General features: G+C 34.2%; 2 protein-coding genes and 1 long non-coding RNA gene across 4 annotated transcripts; 2 read left to right on the top strand and 1 right to left on the bottom strand.

The window, feature by feature from the left end:
* Nucleotides 1–2,919: 2,919 nt before the first annotated feature.
* On the bottom strand, nt 2,920–5,225 carry LOC111399336 (probable histone H2A variant 3). The gene is made up of 2 exons (XM_023026591.1): nt 4,984–5,225; nt 2,920–3,576 (listed from the first exon to the last, which is right to left on the bottom strand). The coding sequence occupies exons 1-2, from the start codon at nt 5,095–5,097 to the stop codon at nt 3,280–3,282; spliced, it is 411 nt and encodes a 136-aa protein (XP_022882359.1). The 5' UTR covers nt 5,098–5,225; the 3' UTR covers nt 2,920–3,279.
* Nucleotides 5,226–5,363: 138 nt separating this feature from the next.
* On the top strand, nt 5,364–9,531 carry LOC111399337. 2 transcript variants are annotated; one of them, XR_002703640.1, is made up of 3 exons: nt 5,364–5,706; nt 8,040–8,243; nt 9,343–9,531. It is a non-coding gene; the product is annotated as an uncharacterized LOC111399337 (long non-coding RNA). The 2 variants fall into 2 exon arrangements; XR_002703641.1 differs by having other exon boundaries at nt 5,365–5,706; nt 8,045–8,243.
* A 2,062-nt stretch (nt 9,532–11,593) lies between these two features.
* On the top strand, nt 11,594–13,671 carry LOC111400092. Its single transcript, XM_023027541.1, has 3 exons — nt 11,594–11,769; nt 12,254–12,675; nt 13,646–13,671. Exons 1-3 carry the CDS (start codon nt 11,594–11,596, stop codon nt 13,669–13,671), a joined length of 624 nt encoding a protein of 207 aa, XP_022883309.1.
* The last annotated feature ends 941 nt before the right edge of the window (nt 13,672–14,612 follow it).

Here is a 14,612-nt window from a genome sequence, read left to right as displayed (position 1 = left end):
CTGCTGGAAGTGTGGGGGTTGCTTCGATCGGGGCGCCGATTGGCATCACGACACTCGCTGGTGTCATGTCAGTATAATTGATGAAAGGTACAAAATCTTGCTCCTGCCAAGGGCCTGTTTGGCCTCTTTTTCTTCTTATTGTTGTTGTCAATTCTTCCAGATGGTCCTACCTCAGTGGGTGCGTTATCATATGCCAACACCGGCACTGCGTTCAATGTGGCGGAAGCTAGGGCCTGTCCGGATGTGGGAGCTGTGGTATGCCCTGCTTGGGTCCATTGCTGAGTAACAAGGTGCGCTGCGGGGCCTCGACCTATCTGCCTCTGTGGGGAAGGGAGTCCCTGCGCGGCACGGTTGCGATGATCAATCATTTCTTCACTAACAATTTCCACTCTCATCATCTCCACCAGCTCGTCATATGTGGAGGGATTTTTGCTGCGCACGTCCCTCCAAAACAAAGTGTTCATGTTGAGACCACCTTTCAGGGCTGAAAGGGCTTCCCTGTCAGTGACCTGCTGGCAGTAAGTAATTTCGTCTGTAAACCTGGCGAGATAGCTTTTCAGCGTCTCTCCAGGGGCCTACCTTATGTCTTGCAGGCGTTGAATTGACGCCTCTCCTTCCCTGCGTGAGAGGTACTGGTTCAAAAATACTTTCTTCAAGTCTGGCCAACTTCTGATGCTTAGGGGAGGAAGCCTGCTGTACCACACCTCGGCGGCTCCGCCTAGCGTTAAATGGAAGGCTCTGCACTTTAGAGCAGGTGAGGCTCCCTTAAGACTCATTTGTGTCATATACTTTGTGAGGTGCTTCTCCGGATCCCCTTTTCCCTCATACTTGGGGATCTTAGGGGGCATGAAGTTAGTTGGCATTGGGAAGCTTCGAATTTCCCTTGAGAAAGGGAGGTTATCGTCATCGTCGTCAATCTCATAAGATCGACAGGGCCCCTTTGATCCTTCATCATCTTGGATGTCTTGGGGTGGAGGAGGCGCTTCCCCCCAGCTCCCTCAATCGACTAAGTTTCTCCTCTCTTTCCTATTTCTAGGAGGAGGGGGAACATGCTCTTCTTCGCGGTCTGACCGGACCGACCCTCTTGCCGGGCGGACCCTATTGCTAGGATCGTTCCCTATCCGATCGAAGACGCTCACTGACCTCTGGTCGTCGTGTTCTTGAGGAAAGTTGTCCTCCAAAAGTGGTTCTGATGGGTGACTCTCCTGCGCATAAGATGTCGCTTCGGTGTTCCCCTCTCTTTCTAGAGGACGTTCTGTGTGCCGGCTCATGTGGCCTCGAGAGTGAGACAAAGGGATTTCCTGTACCGGATAAGATCCTTGGGGCCTCTGGTGTCCCTGGGCTTGCATGAGAAGTTCCCGTATCGCCATATTCTGAGCTGCTATGTCTCTCATACCCGCAGCTATCTGGGTCATTCCTTCAGTGAGTATGGCTGTTCTTTCGCCCCGTCGACGCCGGTGATGCGGTCTCTGATGAGTAACATTGTTATGGAGTACCTCTTCTTCAGAGGCCTCTCTCATGGGATTGTCTTCACGGCTATAGCTCATCCTACCTCTTTTCTTCAAGGGTAGTAAGAACTTGGATTGTAATTCGACTTTGTTCTTTTTTGAGAATGCCCCCTTTTTCAGGGTCAGTCGCCGGTTTTCTGGTGTCTTCTCCGATGGGGAATGCAAAACTTCAAATGGGGAGTGAGCTTCCCACAGACGGCGCCAATCTGTTGACCTCCAAAAATGGCTCCTCCACGTGGCCAACTTATAGCTACTCCACGTATTCCTCCCTGCGAAATGAACAAACGGTCAGGCGCACACGGCCGGAACCGATGGGGGTGGCGGCGGCCATATACACTCCGACGGTCAAGTCAGATCTGGGTGGTTGGAACAGTGCCCAGTGGCTACACAAATCAATCAATAAAGGGTGAGGAGAATATATAAACTTGTTATGGAATGCTATGTATTGAGAGTTTCATTACCTTTGCCTCTTGCCAAACCTTGGGTATTTATAGGTGGTATGAACCGCTGGATGTGGAACGCATGTGTACATCTGACGGTATGAAGCGTCTGCTCATAGGCGTCAATCAGCCGTGCTTGTAGAGTGGGCGGACAGTTTGTTTTCCCCGAGTTGAATTGACATAAAGTTGATAAGTCCCATCAAATAGCCTCATGGAGACGTCAAATCAATTTAAGCCTTAGGTGCAGGACAAATCTTAAATTGGCGACGGATCTTCTAACCGGGATCCACTTGATCTCGACCTCGGAGGTGAGATGCTTCGGCAGATCAGTAGTAGAAATTGCTATATCACTTCGGAGAAGCTTCGGGAGGGTCGTTTTCAGGTTGGAGTAAATAGTGCTGCGTAGGGTCTATTTGATCTCGGCCTCGATGGTGAGATGGCACTTCGGTATCGAGGTGCGAATAATCGAGGCGTAACATAGAGCTTAGGCTCCAAAAATAAAAATTATATCTTTTTTTTTTTTTCAGTCTTCGTTTTCCTTATTTTTTTTCGTGTTCTTTGCGTTCTTCAATCCATAAAAATGACAAAAAAAAAAAATTTCAAACGTTATTTTTGGGCTAATTTAGCATCCAAATAAATCAATTCTCGTTTATTTTGCTGATTTTGTAGTTGAATTTTTTAGCAAAAAATTTTCCGAAAAATTACCAACAGTTTTAAGTTCATATTTTTTAGTGAAGTAAAAGAGAGTATATCCATATACTCATATATTTCAGTCCCATCCAATCCAAAATTCAAGATCAACTTTCTTTAATTAAAAGTTCCCATTCAAGAGTGTCCAATTCTTTTCCTTTTTTCTTAAGTCTTCTAAAGTTATATATCTCACTCCCATCATACTTTGAGAATAAGACTTGATAAGTTCGGTAAAGTAGTTCGATGAAGGACGAGATGGAAGCAACCCAGGAAAATGGGCATTTTATTCAATTTCCTTTTCTAATATTGCATTAATATGTAGAAGCTTTGTACAAAAGTTACATAAAGTGATCCGAGATATTAGCTCATCAAAGTTACATATTTACACAGCATCACACTGCGAAATTTGAAAGCTCGGGCAGATTGTCGAGTATTTAACTAAAAAGACTGATTTCACAAAGAAATGTACCACATACGAATGTTGAAAATAATCTCATATAAAAGTATATCTTCTGTCGAATTGGCATGCATCTAAGACAATCAACTGCGTAGCCTACTTCATCCACTTCATCCATCGTTTAGTCACACAAACTTCCAAGAGAACTTGCCCAATTGGTAAAGGCAAACATACCAAAATAGAACTAGTCCTTGGATGATTTGTTAATAAGCGACTTGTGGATGTGCGGAATTACACCTCCTCCGGCAATGGTTCCTTTGATCAGAGTATCGAGTTCTTCATCACCTCGAATAGCAAGCTGGAGATGCCTCGGAGTAATACGTTTAACCTTCAGATCCTTACTCGCATTGCCGGCTAGTTCCAACACTTCAGCAGTTAAATACTCTAATATTGCTGCAGAGTAGACGGCCGCTGTTGCTCCCACCCTCCCGTTTGCCATGGTTCTTTCCTTCAAGAGACGGTGTATCCTACCAACTGGAAACTGCAGCAGAATTTATGGATGTACGTTCCAAAAAATTATGAAACGGAGATGATATAATTCACAAAGAACCAGGTACATGTAGAAACGGTCAACCATCAAAGAATAATAGCTTATCGAGAATTTAAAGAACTACTTCAACTAAAATCTTGTGATTTTTGTCTAATAGTTTCTTTTCCTTTATTGTTTTTTTTTTTTTTTGGGCAGTGGGGAAGTGACAATCAGTTACTTTCCCCTCTTTTACAGACAAGGAGGAGGACGTTATGCAGATTTGAATTGCAAAGACTGAAGATTGATGTAAATCCCTGACTCAAAGAATTCTAATGAAGGGTAGGGGCATGGAGGACTGCATAAGAAACTTCTATGCCCAAATCTAACACGAATATGCTATTAACCTTAGTTCACCAACAAATTAACAAAGATGAGTGAAGGGTAGCTTTGGCATGGAGGACTGCATAATATTTTGGCTTCTTTTTCTTCGGTTTTTTTCCAATCGACCACCCTCCCGTTTACTCAAGATCTGATCTGTGGGTAACTATAAACTCAAACACAAAGACTTCAAGACTTCTGGTCATCAAGAATAATACTTCACGGGTAAAAATGAGGAAAAAAATGTTAGGCAATACTGAAGCTACATGTATTAATATGATAAAGATAATTTAAAGGATAAATAGTATGAATGAATTCAACGTATACAAAAATTTTAAAACACAGCCCCACAAAAAAGCTACTAGATTTACACCCATTTCCCTCCCTCTGATAAGCTTTTGGAGAAAGAGAGAGAGAGAAATAACAAGCACAAACATAAACTTGAAAAGCTTCATATCTGCTAAGTGCTTATTTGCTTTTATCAGCCTTGATAGGAAAAGTTTATTTGCTTTCGATTTGCATTCTTATCAATGTGCTGTTGATTAATCATATTCGTTTCTATCACTTCCATTTCACCGTATCGTTTTCCTTAATTTCAATGACAATTATTCGATTTTTCGCTAGTCTCCATGTTTCGTCCTTTTCTCTTATCCAAAAAGAAAGCAGAGAATTTTCCCTCATAACCTCCTTTCAGAAGCAGGCAGTAAATTGGAAATAAAAACTCATATCTTGTAAAATTATCATCATCAATAAGAACGAGCCTAAAGAACAAATCTTACTCAAAAGCCGCCAATTTCCTAACCAAACGACAAATACATATAACCAATACACAATTACCCCAAAACTTATACTCCCTCATAACTACAAATTAAACTTCAAAAAACAAAACTAAGACCCTACAACCCTTTCACAGACACCCAAAAACTTACCAGCAATACAAATCATCTTCGAAACCCAAAAGAAATAAAAGCAGATCGAAACAGTTACACAAATAACAAGAACTTGCAAATTTTAGAATGGAGAATTTGGATAGGGGTGCACCTGGAGTCCGGCACGAGAAGATCGAGAGGTGGGTTTCTTCTTATCCTTGTCCTTGCTTCCACCTGCGGCCGAGGTTTTGCCCATAATCAATCCTTTTGCACCTTTACCCGACATTTTCACACTGATTTATTCGATGACAATACTCAAATCTATGTCGGAGATTTCGTAGATAGAACAAGCCGACGAAGAGCAGAGACGAGATGATCGGGGATTGAGCGGAGTGGATTTTGATATATAATGACGAATTTACCCTTGACTTTTGTATATTTGTGTTTCTTGAGGGTAAATTGCACTAGAGATCATCAAACTTCAATTTAGTTCAATTAAGTTGCACTAGAGATCATCCAACTTCAATTTAGTTCAATTAAGTCACTACTTTAATCCTACCTTCTCTTATAAGAGTCTCTTTAAGTTTACTATTCATTTTTGTATCCTTAGATTTCACACCACTGTAGCAAAATTGGTTTGCAGTGCTTTTTCCTATTTTCAACTTTTTAGCCCACCTTTTTTGACTATTTAGCAAGATATTATCTTTTACATTTCGTATTCTCCAAACCACCTGCACATTTTTGCAGACTATCAATTCAATTCGTATCTCTCTTATACTTCTCCAGTTTCATTCTGTATTGAAAACTCAAAACAAAAACATTGAACTCCCCAACAATTATCCATAAAAAAAGAGTTAACGATATAATAATTGCAACGACAACGAGGACGAGCGAGGTATGAATTGTTTGACCCAATTCTTTTTCGCAAATTCCTAGAAATTATGAAAAAAAAGTTGGGAATTTTTGTTCTGCTGGTTTTCATGTGATTAATTTGGTTTTCGATGTAATTTTTATTTGTTTTAGATCTATGGTGGAAAACGAATGGTTTTATGCTTATTTGATTTAATGAGATTTGATTTTAGTTATAAAAAAAAAAGTTTGATTTTTTGTTATTTAAATTCAAAAGAAAAGAAATTCATATTTGGTTTTAATGCTACCTTGCTCAGTTGAATTTTCTTTTTAGGGTTTTTATAGATCAATTTTCTTAAAGTCTATTTTCATTTTGCTGAATATTTTGAAACATTTTTTTGAAAAATATAACGTATAGTTAATTGTTTTAGATCATATAATGGAAAAAAAATTGTTTTTATGCGTGTATGGATGTTATGTTTTTAACTTTCCTTTTTATGTTGTTGTTGTTGTTGGTTGGTTGGTGTTTTTTTTTTTTTTTTTTTTTTTTTTTTTTTTTTTTTTTTTTTTTTTTTTTTTGGTTGTTTGGGTTTTTTTTTTTTTTTTTTTTTGATAAATCTGTTTTCTTGAAGTTAAGGTTTCAACCTGAGACCTTTTTTGAGTGCTGCGATTTTTGTTAGGTAATGTTTTATTTTTGGGGGTTTTAGGATTTCATTTGTTTTTAGGGATTTTGGGTAAATCATTTTAAGGATCTTTGATTTATAGACCCAACGTTTTTTTACTTTAAGGCCACTAGAGTTTTTAGTACCAAGGTAAACTCTCAAGCCCTCTCTCTCCTACTCCTCCTCTTCTTGCCTTTCTCTTTCATTTCCAACCCAATCACTCTGAGGCACACCCAAGCGTTGCTGCTCAACCATAATCTACCATTTTTTTAGATATTCTTACCAAATATGATCGACGCAACAATGATTTCATGGAATAGTTTCAACTTCCTGAGATTAGACACACGATTATCAAACTCAGTACTATCATGTTGCGTGCATCCCTTAACAAACTTGGAAAACTAAATGACTAAAACTTAAAAGGAATATACATTAGATAAAATATATGGAATCATAGAATTGTAAAAGTAGTAATACTTACTTATAATAATACAAAGTGATTGACTCTTTTATGTAGTAATAATAATAATAATAATAATAATAATAAGACCCTAGAAATTCCCTAAGATTCATTCAATCTAGTTAGCACAATTGTTGTATATTTTGCTATTATGAGAGTGCAAAAGAACTTTAATGATAGTAGATATCCTTGAGTATCAAGTATCTTCTTCATCAACAAAAAATGTAGTAGTCATTTTGAAGGATAAAATCTCTCATAGTAGGAAGAAGTTGGCAATGAGAAAGGATACAAGGTACTAAGAATGGATTGAGGAGAAGGAATAGTAGGAAATGCTGATAACTTAAAATAAGATTCCCACGTTGAAAACATTAAATAAACACTAAAAAGAAACATAAAAAATGTAAACTCCATAGATATTTGACTTCATTCTCCTTTAATATTGAAGATATTTTTTTTTTTTGGCTTTTACATTTGATGGCTTAAACTGCCTTCATAATTGGAACAAGTTATGATTCAATCCAGATTTCAATTCAATTTTTTACAAATTATGATTCCTAATTATTCCATTTAATTCAAAAACAGCATGGGAGTTTATTAGGAAACGAGGTTTTATAAATGCATTTCACTACTGCATTATATTTGTTAGCTGAACACTTTTTCAATTAAAATAGTCATATGTTCAACTATTACTCAAAAAATGCAAAATGAATATTAGGGAAATTTAAAATATATATATATATATAAGAAAAATCAACTCATTTTTTTACTTACAAATTACCTTTCATGAATTTTTCTCCAAAAAATACAATCAAAGGGAGAAAACTTACAATTTCTGTTAACTAAAATTTTAGGCTCATTTCATTTAAGCCCAACAAATGATCTATACAAATGGATTCTTCGTCCTCTTTCCATGTGTGCATATAACGTGAAATGCATGTACATTACTTAAATATTTATATATGTATATATACTACACACTTTAGCTTGACAATTTTTGTTAATTTTGCAGTCGTTTGTTGTTGTGGTAGAATTTCTATATTTTTATTCTATGTAAGACGATTGTTTATTTTTCTTCTATAGGGAACGAAGAACAAATGTAGAGAGTTTGAGATTATGTGTAAAATTGTGATGTATTGGTGTATAGAATTTATTTCGTCAAAATAAATAAATTATAATTTTTGTGTAATATATATTTGTGATTTCTAATTCAAATGCATGTATCTAATGTGTTTTTTACTATGTTGTATTTATGGTTAGTTTAGTACTAGGTACGAGCATTTTCTTATCCCAATGGATTCTTCGAAACCATCTGCAAATCAATTGCCTGGTTTTTGTAACATTGAAAGCGTTCACGAAAGCATAAGTGTATCATCTAATGCATTCATTCATCAGCAAAAAAGTCAAAGACAGGCAGACGGGAGGAATTGAAGCCAAACCGTGTGCATTGATCATCGTAGAAGAGTAAGTGATCCTAGAGTATCTGAAAATCATAATCTAGGTGCTACTCAAGTTGATCAACATATAATATGTTTTGAATATGAGCCTTCTACTTCGAATAAAAATCGACAAATTTTCATCTTTCTGAACTACAAGGAAGTGTTAATTTGTTAAATATACCAACCACAACATATGTATTATCGACATGCAGTTATTGTAAACATTGTGGTGCACGTAAATTCTATAGGGAAAGTAAAAGTTTTTGTTGCTCTGATGGAAAAGTTAAACTATTTATACCAGATTCGCCAACTGAATTATATGATTTATTTACTTCTAAAGAGCCTACATGTATAGAATTCAAAAGGTTGTCACGAAAATTACTTTGCGTTCACTTTATTTAGTGTGAAGTATGATAAAGAACTTTTTCAAACGTATAAAGGTATTTATACATTTAGAGTTCAAGGACAAATATATCGTTATGTAAATAAATTTATGCCAGAAAACAATACGCCTTGTTATATGCAGTTATATTTTTATGATACGGAAAATGAGCTTGAAAATCGCATGAAAATTTCAGAAAATTTTGTTGAATCTACTATGATTATGTTAATTGAAATCTTGAAAGTAAATCCATATAGTAAATCCTTTAGGTGTTTAAGTGATATGACGAATTTGCACAATCATCTTATACAAATAAGATGTGACCCAAGAATTGATCAGATAGTTTTTAATACTCCTTTGGCGTCTCAAGTAGCTGCTGTATGGGTTGATGATGATGAAAATACAAATACTCGTGTTCGTGTTATTATTATATATGGCTATTCTGATGATTCCCATAGAGTTCATTATTATTATGGTTGTTATGATCCTTTGCAATATCCTTTGATTTTTCCATTAGGAGAATCTGGTTGGCATGAAAGCATACAAAGATGCAAAAGCATAAATGTTTAATCTCGTAATTTGGTCGATTGTGTTGCAGTTCCTAACTCAATAGATTCTGAAATTGAAATTATTGAAAAAGAGGCTGCAGGATTGTTCATATAATTTTTCATACAATTTTTAATTTTTGCAATGTCACAGTTGTTACTGAATATGAAATTTTTTTCCTATTTTTCTCATGCAGTGCTTAATGGAACAAAGAAATGATCTTAAGCTTCTTGTTGCGAATACTATTCATTTAAGTTACATATTAGGCATTCTGGTAAGTTTGTATTACTTTATACTGGTAGATTTTTTCAACAGTATGTTGTAGATATGTACGTCTAGATTGAAACTGCCAAGTTATATTATTTTCGAAAGAATTAGAAACAAATTCGTGTTGAACTCTATCAAGGTATTGTGGATAGTGTTCAAAATGGGGAAACAAGAGGGTACAAGATTAGAAAGAAATTTGTTTTACCACAATCTTTTACATGTGATCCTAGAGATATGCTAAGAAGATACTTAAATGTGATGGCTATTGTTCAATGTTTTGAAAAATCAGATATATTTTTAACTATAACATGCAATCCAAATTGACCTAAAATTAGGCAAGAACTAAAATACAATGATGAAGTTCAAAATCGACCAGATTTTATTGTACGTATATTTAGAGTAAAATTAGAGGAGTTAAAAAATGATTTATGTAAAGAAAATATCTTAGGTCCTGTTGTTGCTCATATATATGTGGTTGAATTTGAAAAAAGAGGGCTTCCTCATGTGCATTTGTTGTTGATTTTTAATTGTGCCCATAAAATTGTATGTGCTGAACAAGTTGACAAAATAGTATATTGTGAAATTCCTGATGAAAATAAGTATTCTTATCTTCATTATGTTATTGTAAAACATAATATGCATGGTCTATGTGGAAACCTTAATTCAAAGAATGTATGTATGCTAAAAAATACTGGTTGTAAAAATAAATATCCTAGAGATTACTGTAACACTACTATATTTGGTGATAATTCATATTCATTGTACAGACGTCGTAATAATGGTATTTTTATTAAAGTTAGAGGCCACATGTTAGACAATCGATGGATTGTTCCATATAATCCTTATTTAAGTGTAAAATTTGACTGTCACATTAGCGTTGAAGTATGTTCATCTATTAAAACTGTAAAATATTTGTATAAATATATATATAAAGAACATGATTGCATTAATTTTTTTGATGGCAAAAATGAAAATATGGAAGTTGATGAAATTTCTACTTATCAATCTGCTAGATGGATATCTCCACATGAAGCTATGTGGAGAATTTTTTTCTTTCAACTTATCAAAAATTTATTCGACTGTTTATTCTTTACAACTCCACATTAAAGATCATCAACAAGTACGATACACCGATAAAGATGATTTATGTAGTATTGTTAACAATGAAAATACGAGGAGAACTATGTTAACAGAATTTTTTCGAATAAATAAAATAAACAAATTTTCTCAAACATTGTTGTATAAAGATTTTCCAACACATTTTGTCTGGAATTCATATAAGAAAATTTGGACTCCTAAAAAGCAACAACTTGTTATAGGATGAATTGTCACCGCGAATCCAAGTGAAGGAGAGAGATATTTTCTTCGAATTCTTCTTAATCACATTAAAGGGCCAGCATCATTTGATGATTTAAAAACTTTGAATGGGGTAACTTATGCTACATATCGAGAAGTAGCACTTTCACATGGTTTTTGAAAGGGAGACAATCATTGTGAAGAATGTTTATCTAAAGCTAATGTATATGAAATGCCTGGTTCTTTGAGACATCTTTTTGCTACAATGCTTATGCTTTGTAATCCTGATCATTCAAAGTTATTGTGGGATAAATTTAAAGCCTACATGATTGACGATTATGTACATCAAAATATATCTTTGGAAATTGTTGAAGTGCGAGCTTTGGAAGATATTAGTTCAATTTTAGAACCTATAGGTAAAGACATCAATGACTATGGAATAGTGCCATATCCTGTAGATATAGATTAGACTAAGAGATTGAATCGAATGGTTGTAGAAGAAACGATGAATTTTGATGTTGAAGGAGGCCTTGTTTGTCCGACAATGTTAAATAAAAACAACAAATTGCATACGATAAGATAATGGAAAAAGTAAAAACTGAATCAAGTGGTGTTCTCTTCATTGATGGTTGGGGGGGGAGGGGAAGATGGAAGACTTTTTTATACAAAGCACTTCTAGCTGGCGTAAGATCTCAAAATTTAATTGCTTTAGCAACAGCGTCTCTGAAGTATCTGCATCTCTTTTACTCGGAGGTTGAACAACTCATTCGAGATTTAAAATTTCTTTAGAAACAACTGGTGAAGTTAGCTATTCTGTTAGTAAGCAATTGGCTTTAGGAACTTTGTTAAAAATGTGTAAGTTAATAATTTGGGATGAAGCACCCATGGTAAACCGTTGTGCTATTGAAGCTGTGGAGAAAATGCTTAGAGATGTTGTTGATTGTGACTTGCCTTTTGGTGGGAAAGTCATAATTCTTGGAGGAGATTTTCGACAGGTTCTAACAGTAGTACCAAGAGGGAAAAAAGAAGACATAATGAAAGCTAGCTTAGTTTTCTTAGAGTTATGACCTTTATATTTATAGCTACATTTGGTTGAAAATATGAGAGCAAAATTAGATCCTGTGTTTTGCGATTACTTACTTAGAATTGGAGATGGGATAGAAAAAGAACACAGTTGTGATTGCATTCAACTTCTAAATAGAGTAATTTTACCATTCGAAGATGAAATTACATCTTTAAAAAATTGATACATCGTGTTTTTCCAAATATAGAAGTATATGTTGATAATTTACATGACATGATAAACAGAGTTATTCTTACTCCTAAAAATGAATGTGTTGACTATATTAACAAAATTTTGCTCGATTAAATTCCTGGTGAAATTTTTACATACTATAGTTTTGATGAAACAATTGACAAATCAGAATAGAGTTTGTAGGAAGATTTTTTGAATAGTTTGACACCAAATGATATTCCACCACATGAATTGAAACTTAAGGTAAATTGTCTAGTAATATTATTGTGAAATATCAATCTTTCTGAAGGTTTATGCAATGGGACACGCCTTGTCGAAAGTTTAATAGAAATGTAATTTTGGCTGAAATCACAACTGGTGAATATCGTGGAAAATACGTGTTCTTACTAAGGATCCCCTTTGTACCTCTTCAAAATGATCGAAATTCAATTAAATTTAAGAGGACTCAATTCCCAATTAGACCTTGCTTTGCAATAACAATAAATAAAGCACAAGGTCAAACCTTAGATTTTGTTGGTTTATACCTTCCAGAACTAGTTTTTTGCCATGGACAACTATATGTAGCATTATCGAGAGCAAAAACAAGTAAATCTTTGAAAGTTTTACTTAAACCATCAAATGCAGACAATTTACACAACGCATGCACTAAGAATGTGGTGTACAAGGAAATTCTTTCATTTATACATTCACAAAACTACAATCTTTTCATAAGTATGTGTTTACTTTTGTTTTCAAATTCAATACAGTTTATTATTATCCATTAGTTTCATTGTTTTTATATGAGTTGTAAAGATTAAACATCTAGATTTTACATCTTTTGTTAATTGGTTTAGAATATGCATTTAATTCAAGAGGGTTAACTAAACATTTAGCGTCATTTATACAAATGACTTTCGTTTGATACGCTTCACTTTTATGTTGCTTTTTTCTTTTCTTTATTGGTTTTTACTACAGTTTCAACCACTTTATGCTTTTTTTTCTTATTGTTTATTTAAGGATGGAAACTTTTGCCTGCAATAACAAGTGATTGCCGACGTACATTTCCATTTTTATACCAGCAAACATGTCATCCATCAAATATAGTTTATATTTGTACGATGAAGGATGAAGAAAGATTGATTTTAATGAACTTCTTAACAAGTTTAATCACATTCCTTTCTTTTTATTCCGGGTAATGGTGAAAGTTACAAACATAGAAGTCCTTTCTTATTTATTTTTAATTGTCAAGCATATTTTGGGATGATTTCTTAGGATTAATAGTAAACTAAAGTTGGTCATAAGCTTAATCATGCTCATTAAAAGAAATTTGGCAATTAACCATCCAATAGTTCGTCTATTTTTGTTCGTGTCTTCGTATCTCTTATCGTGATAAATGCTAAAATTATATTACTATTTGTATTTATTGGTGAATACAACACTTTTGTTAAGACGACTTTTTTTTTTGAATAGGTAAAGTGAACAATTTACTCAATACATAGTGTCAATGGTTTTGTATTATTAAAATATTCTTATATGATGATGCGATGCCGTATGGGTTATAAATTTTTATATAATTCTCAAGTTATATGATAATGATGAAAGCAAATGCTTTATTTGTAAATTGATTTAAAATGCTTAAAATTTAAATTGATATTCGCTAATTGAGTATTTATTGTTTTACTACTTTTCCCTCATTGATTAGGTGACATCACTGGCTACGGAATGTAATAGAGCTTATAAAAAAGGCATACTGTTATGCAGCCTACTACGATGATTTAAATTGCTTAAAATTAATTATTTCTGCTACTCATTAGACTTCGATTACACAGTCTTGGTAACTATTTCTTCCCGATGTTGCCTTATATTAATATATACACCAATGTTTGTCTATTCAAAACAATAAGCTAATTATCGTCGTCAAATGAAAGGTTAGGGCATTTTTCAAATTTGTTAGTATAAGAGATGAGAGTGTGGCAACTCCTAAAAGAATTCCATCCACAAAAAGTACGTTTTTTACTTTTCACACGCCTCTTTGATCTCTTTCCATTCAAGAATATTTGAAAATCTTCTCATGTTCTCCTGTTTCATGAATTTTTGGATTTTTTACCATTTGATTTTATCGCTCCATCGATTTCTTTTGTTGAAAAGTACTGACGATTGTGGCTTTTTTAAGTTCTGTTTTGTAGAGTTTCGAGAAATTAATTCATTCTGAAAAGAAAATGATGAATTTTGTGTGTGGATTTAGAGAATTATGCTTTATTATATTTTGAGTAGTCCAGCATGCACAAAACCAAATGTGAGAACGCTGAATTTTTCAAGGTTCAGGCTTGACTAATCTTTTCCACTAATTATCAAAGTTAGGTAGAAAGCAAATTCCCTATATACTTAGTGTGCCATCCTTTTCTTTAAAGAAATTTCAGTATGAATGCCTCATTATTCAACTATATTAGTAATTCATTATTGTGAATCTTTGTAGGTCCTATATTAGCAATTGTTAAGGAAACAGGAAAACGACTCGGGATGGGCATAAATATATACCCTTCTAGATTTTGGCTCAATAATGATAACGATGATCTTTGCCCACATTTTACTTAGCACTACACTAAATAATCTATTAATGTTTTGGACATAGTAAGATTTTTTTTACAAATTTTGATGTCTTTTTTTCT

Source organism: Olea europaea, chromosome 9 (genome assembly GCF_002742605.1).
Source record: "Olea europaea var. sylvestris chromosome 9, O_europaea_v1, whole genome shotgun sequence".
Classification (NCBI taxonomy): Eukaryota; Viridiplantae; Streptophyta; class Magnoliopsida; order Lamiales; family Oleaceae; genus Olea; species Olea europaea.
The sequence above is the reverse complement of the archived record's forward strand: the minus strand, read 5'-3'. Positions and strand labels throughout refer to the sequence as shown.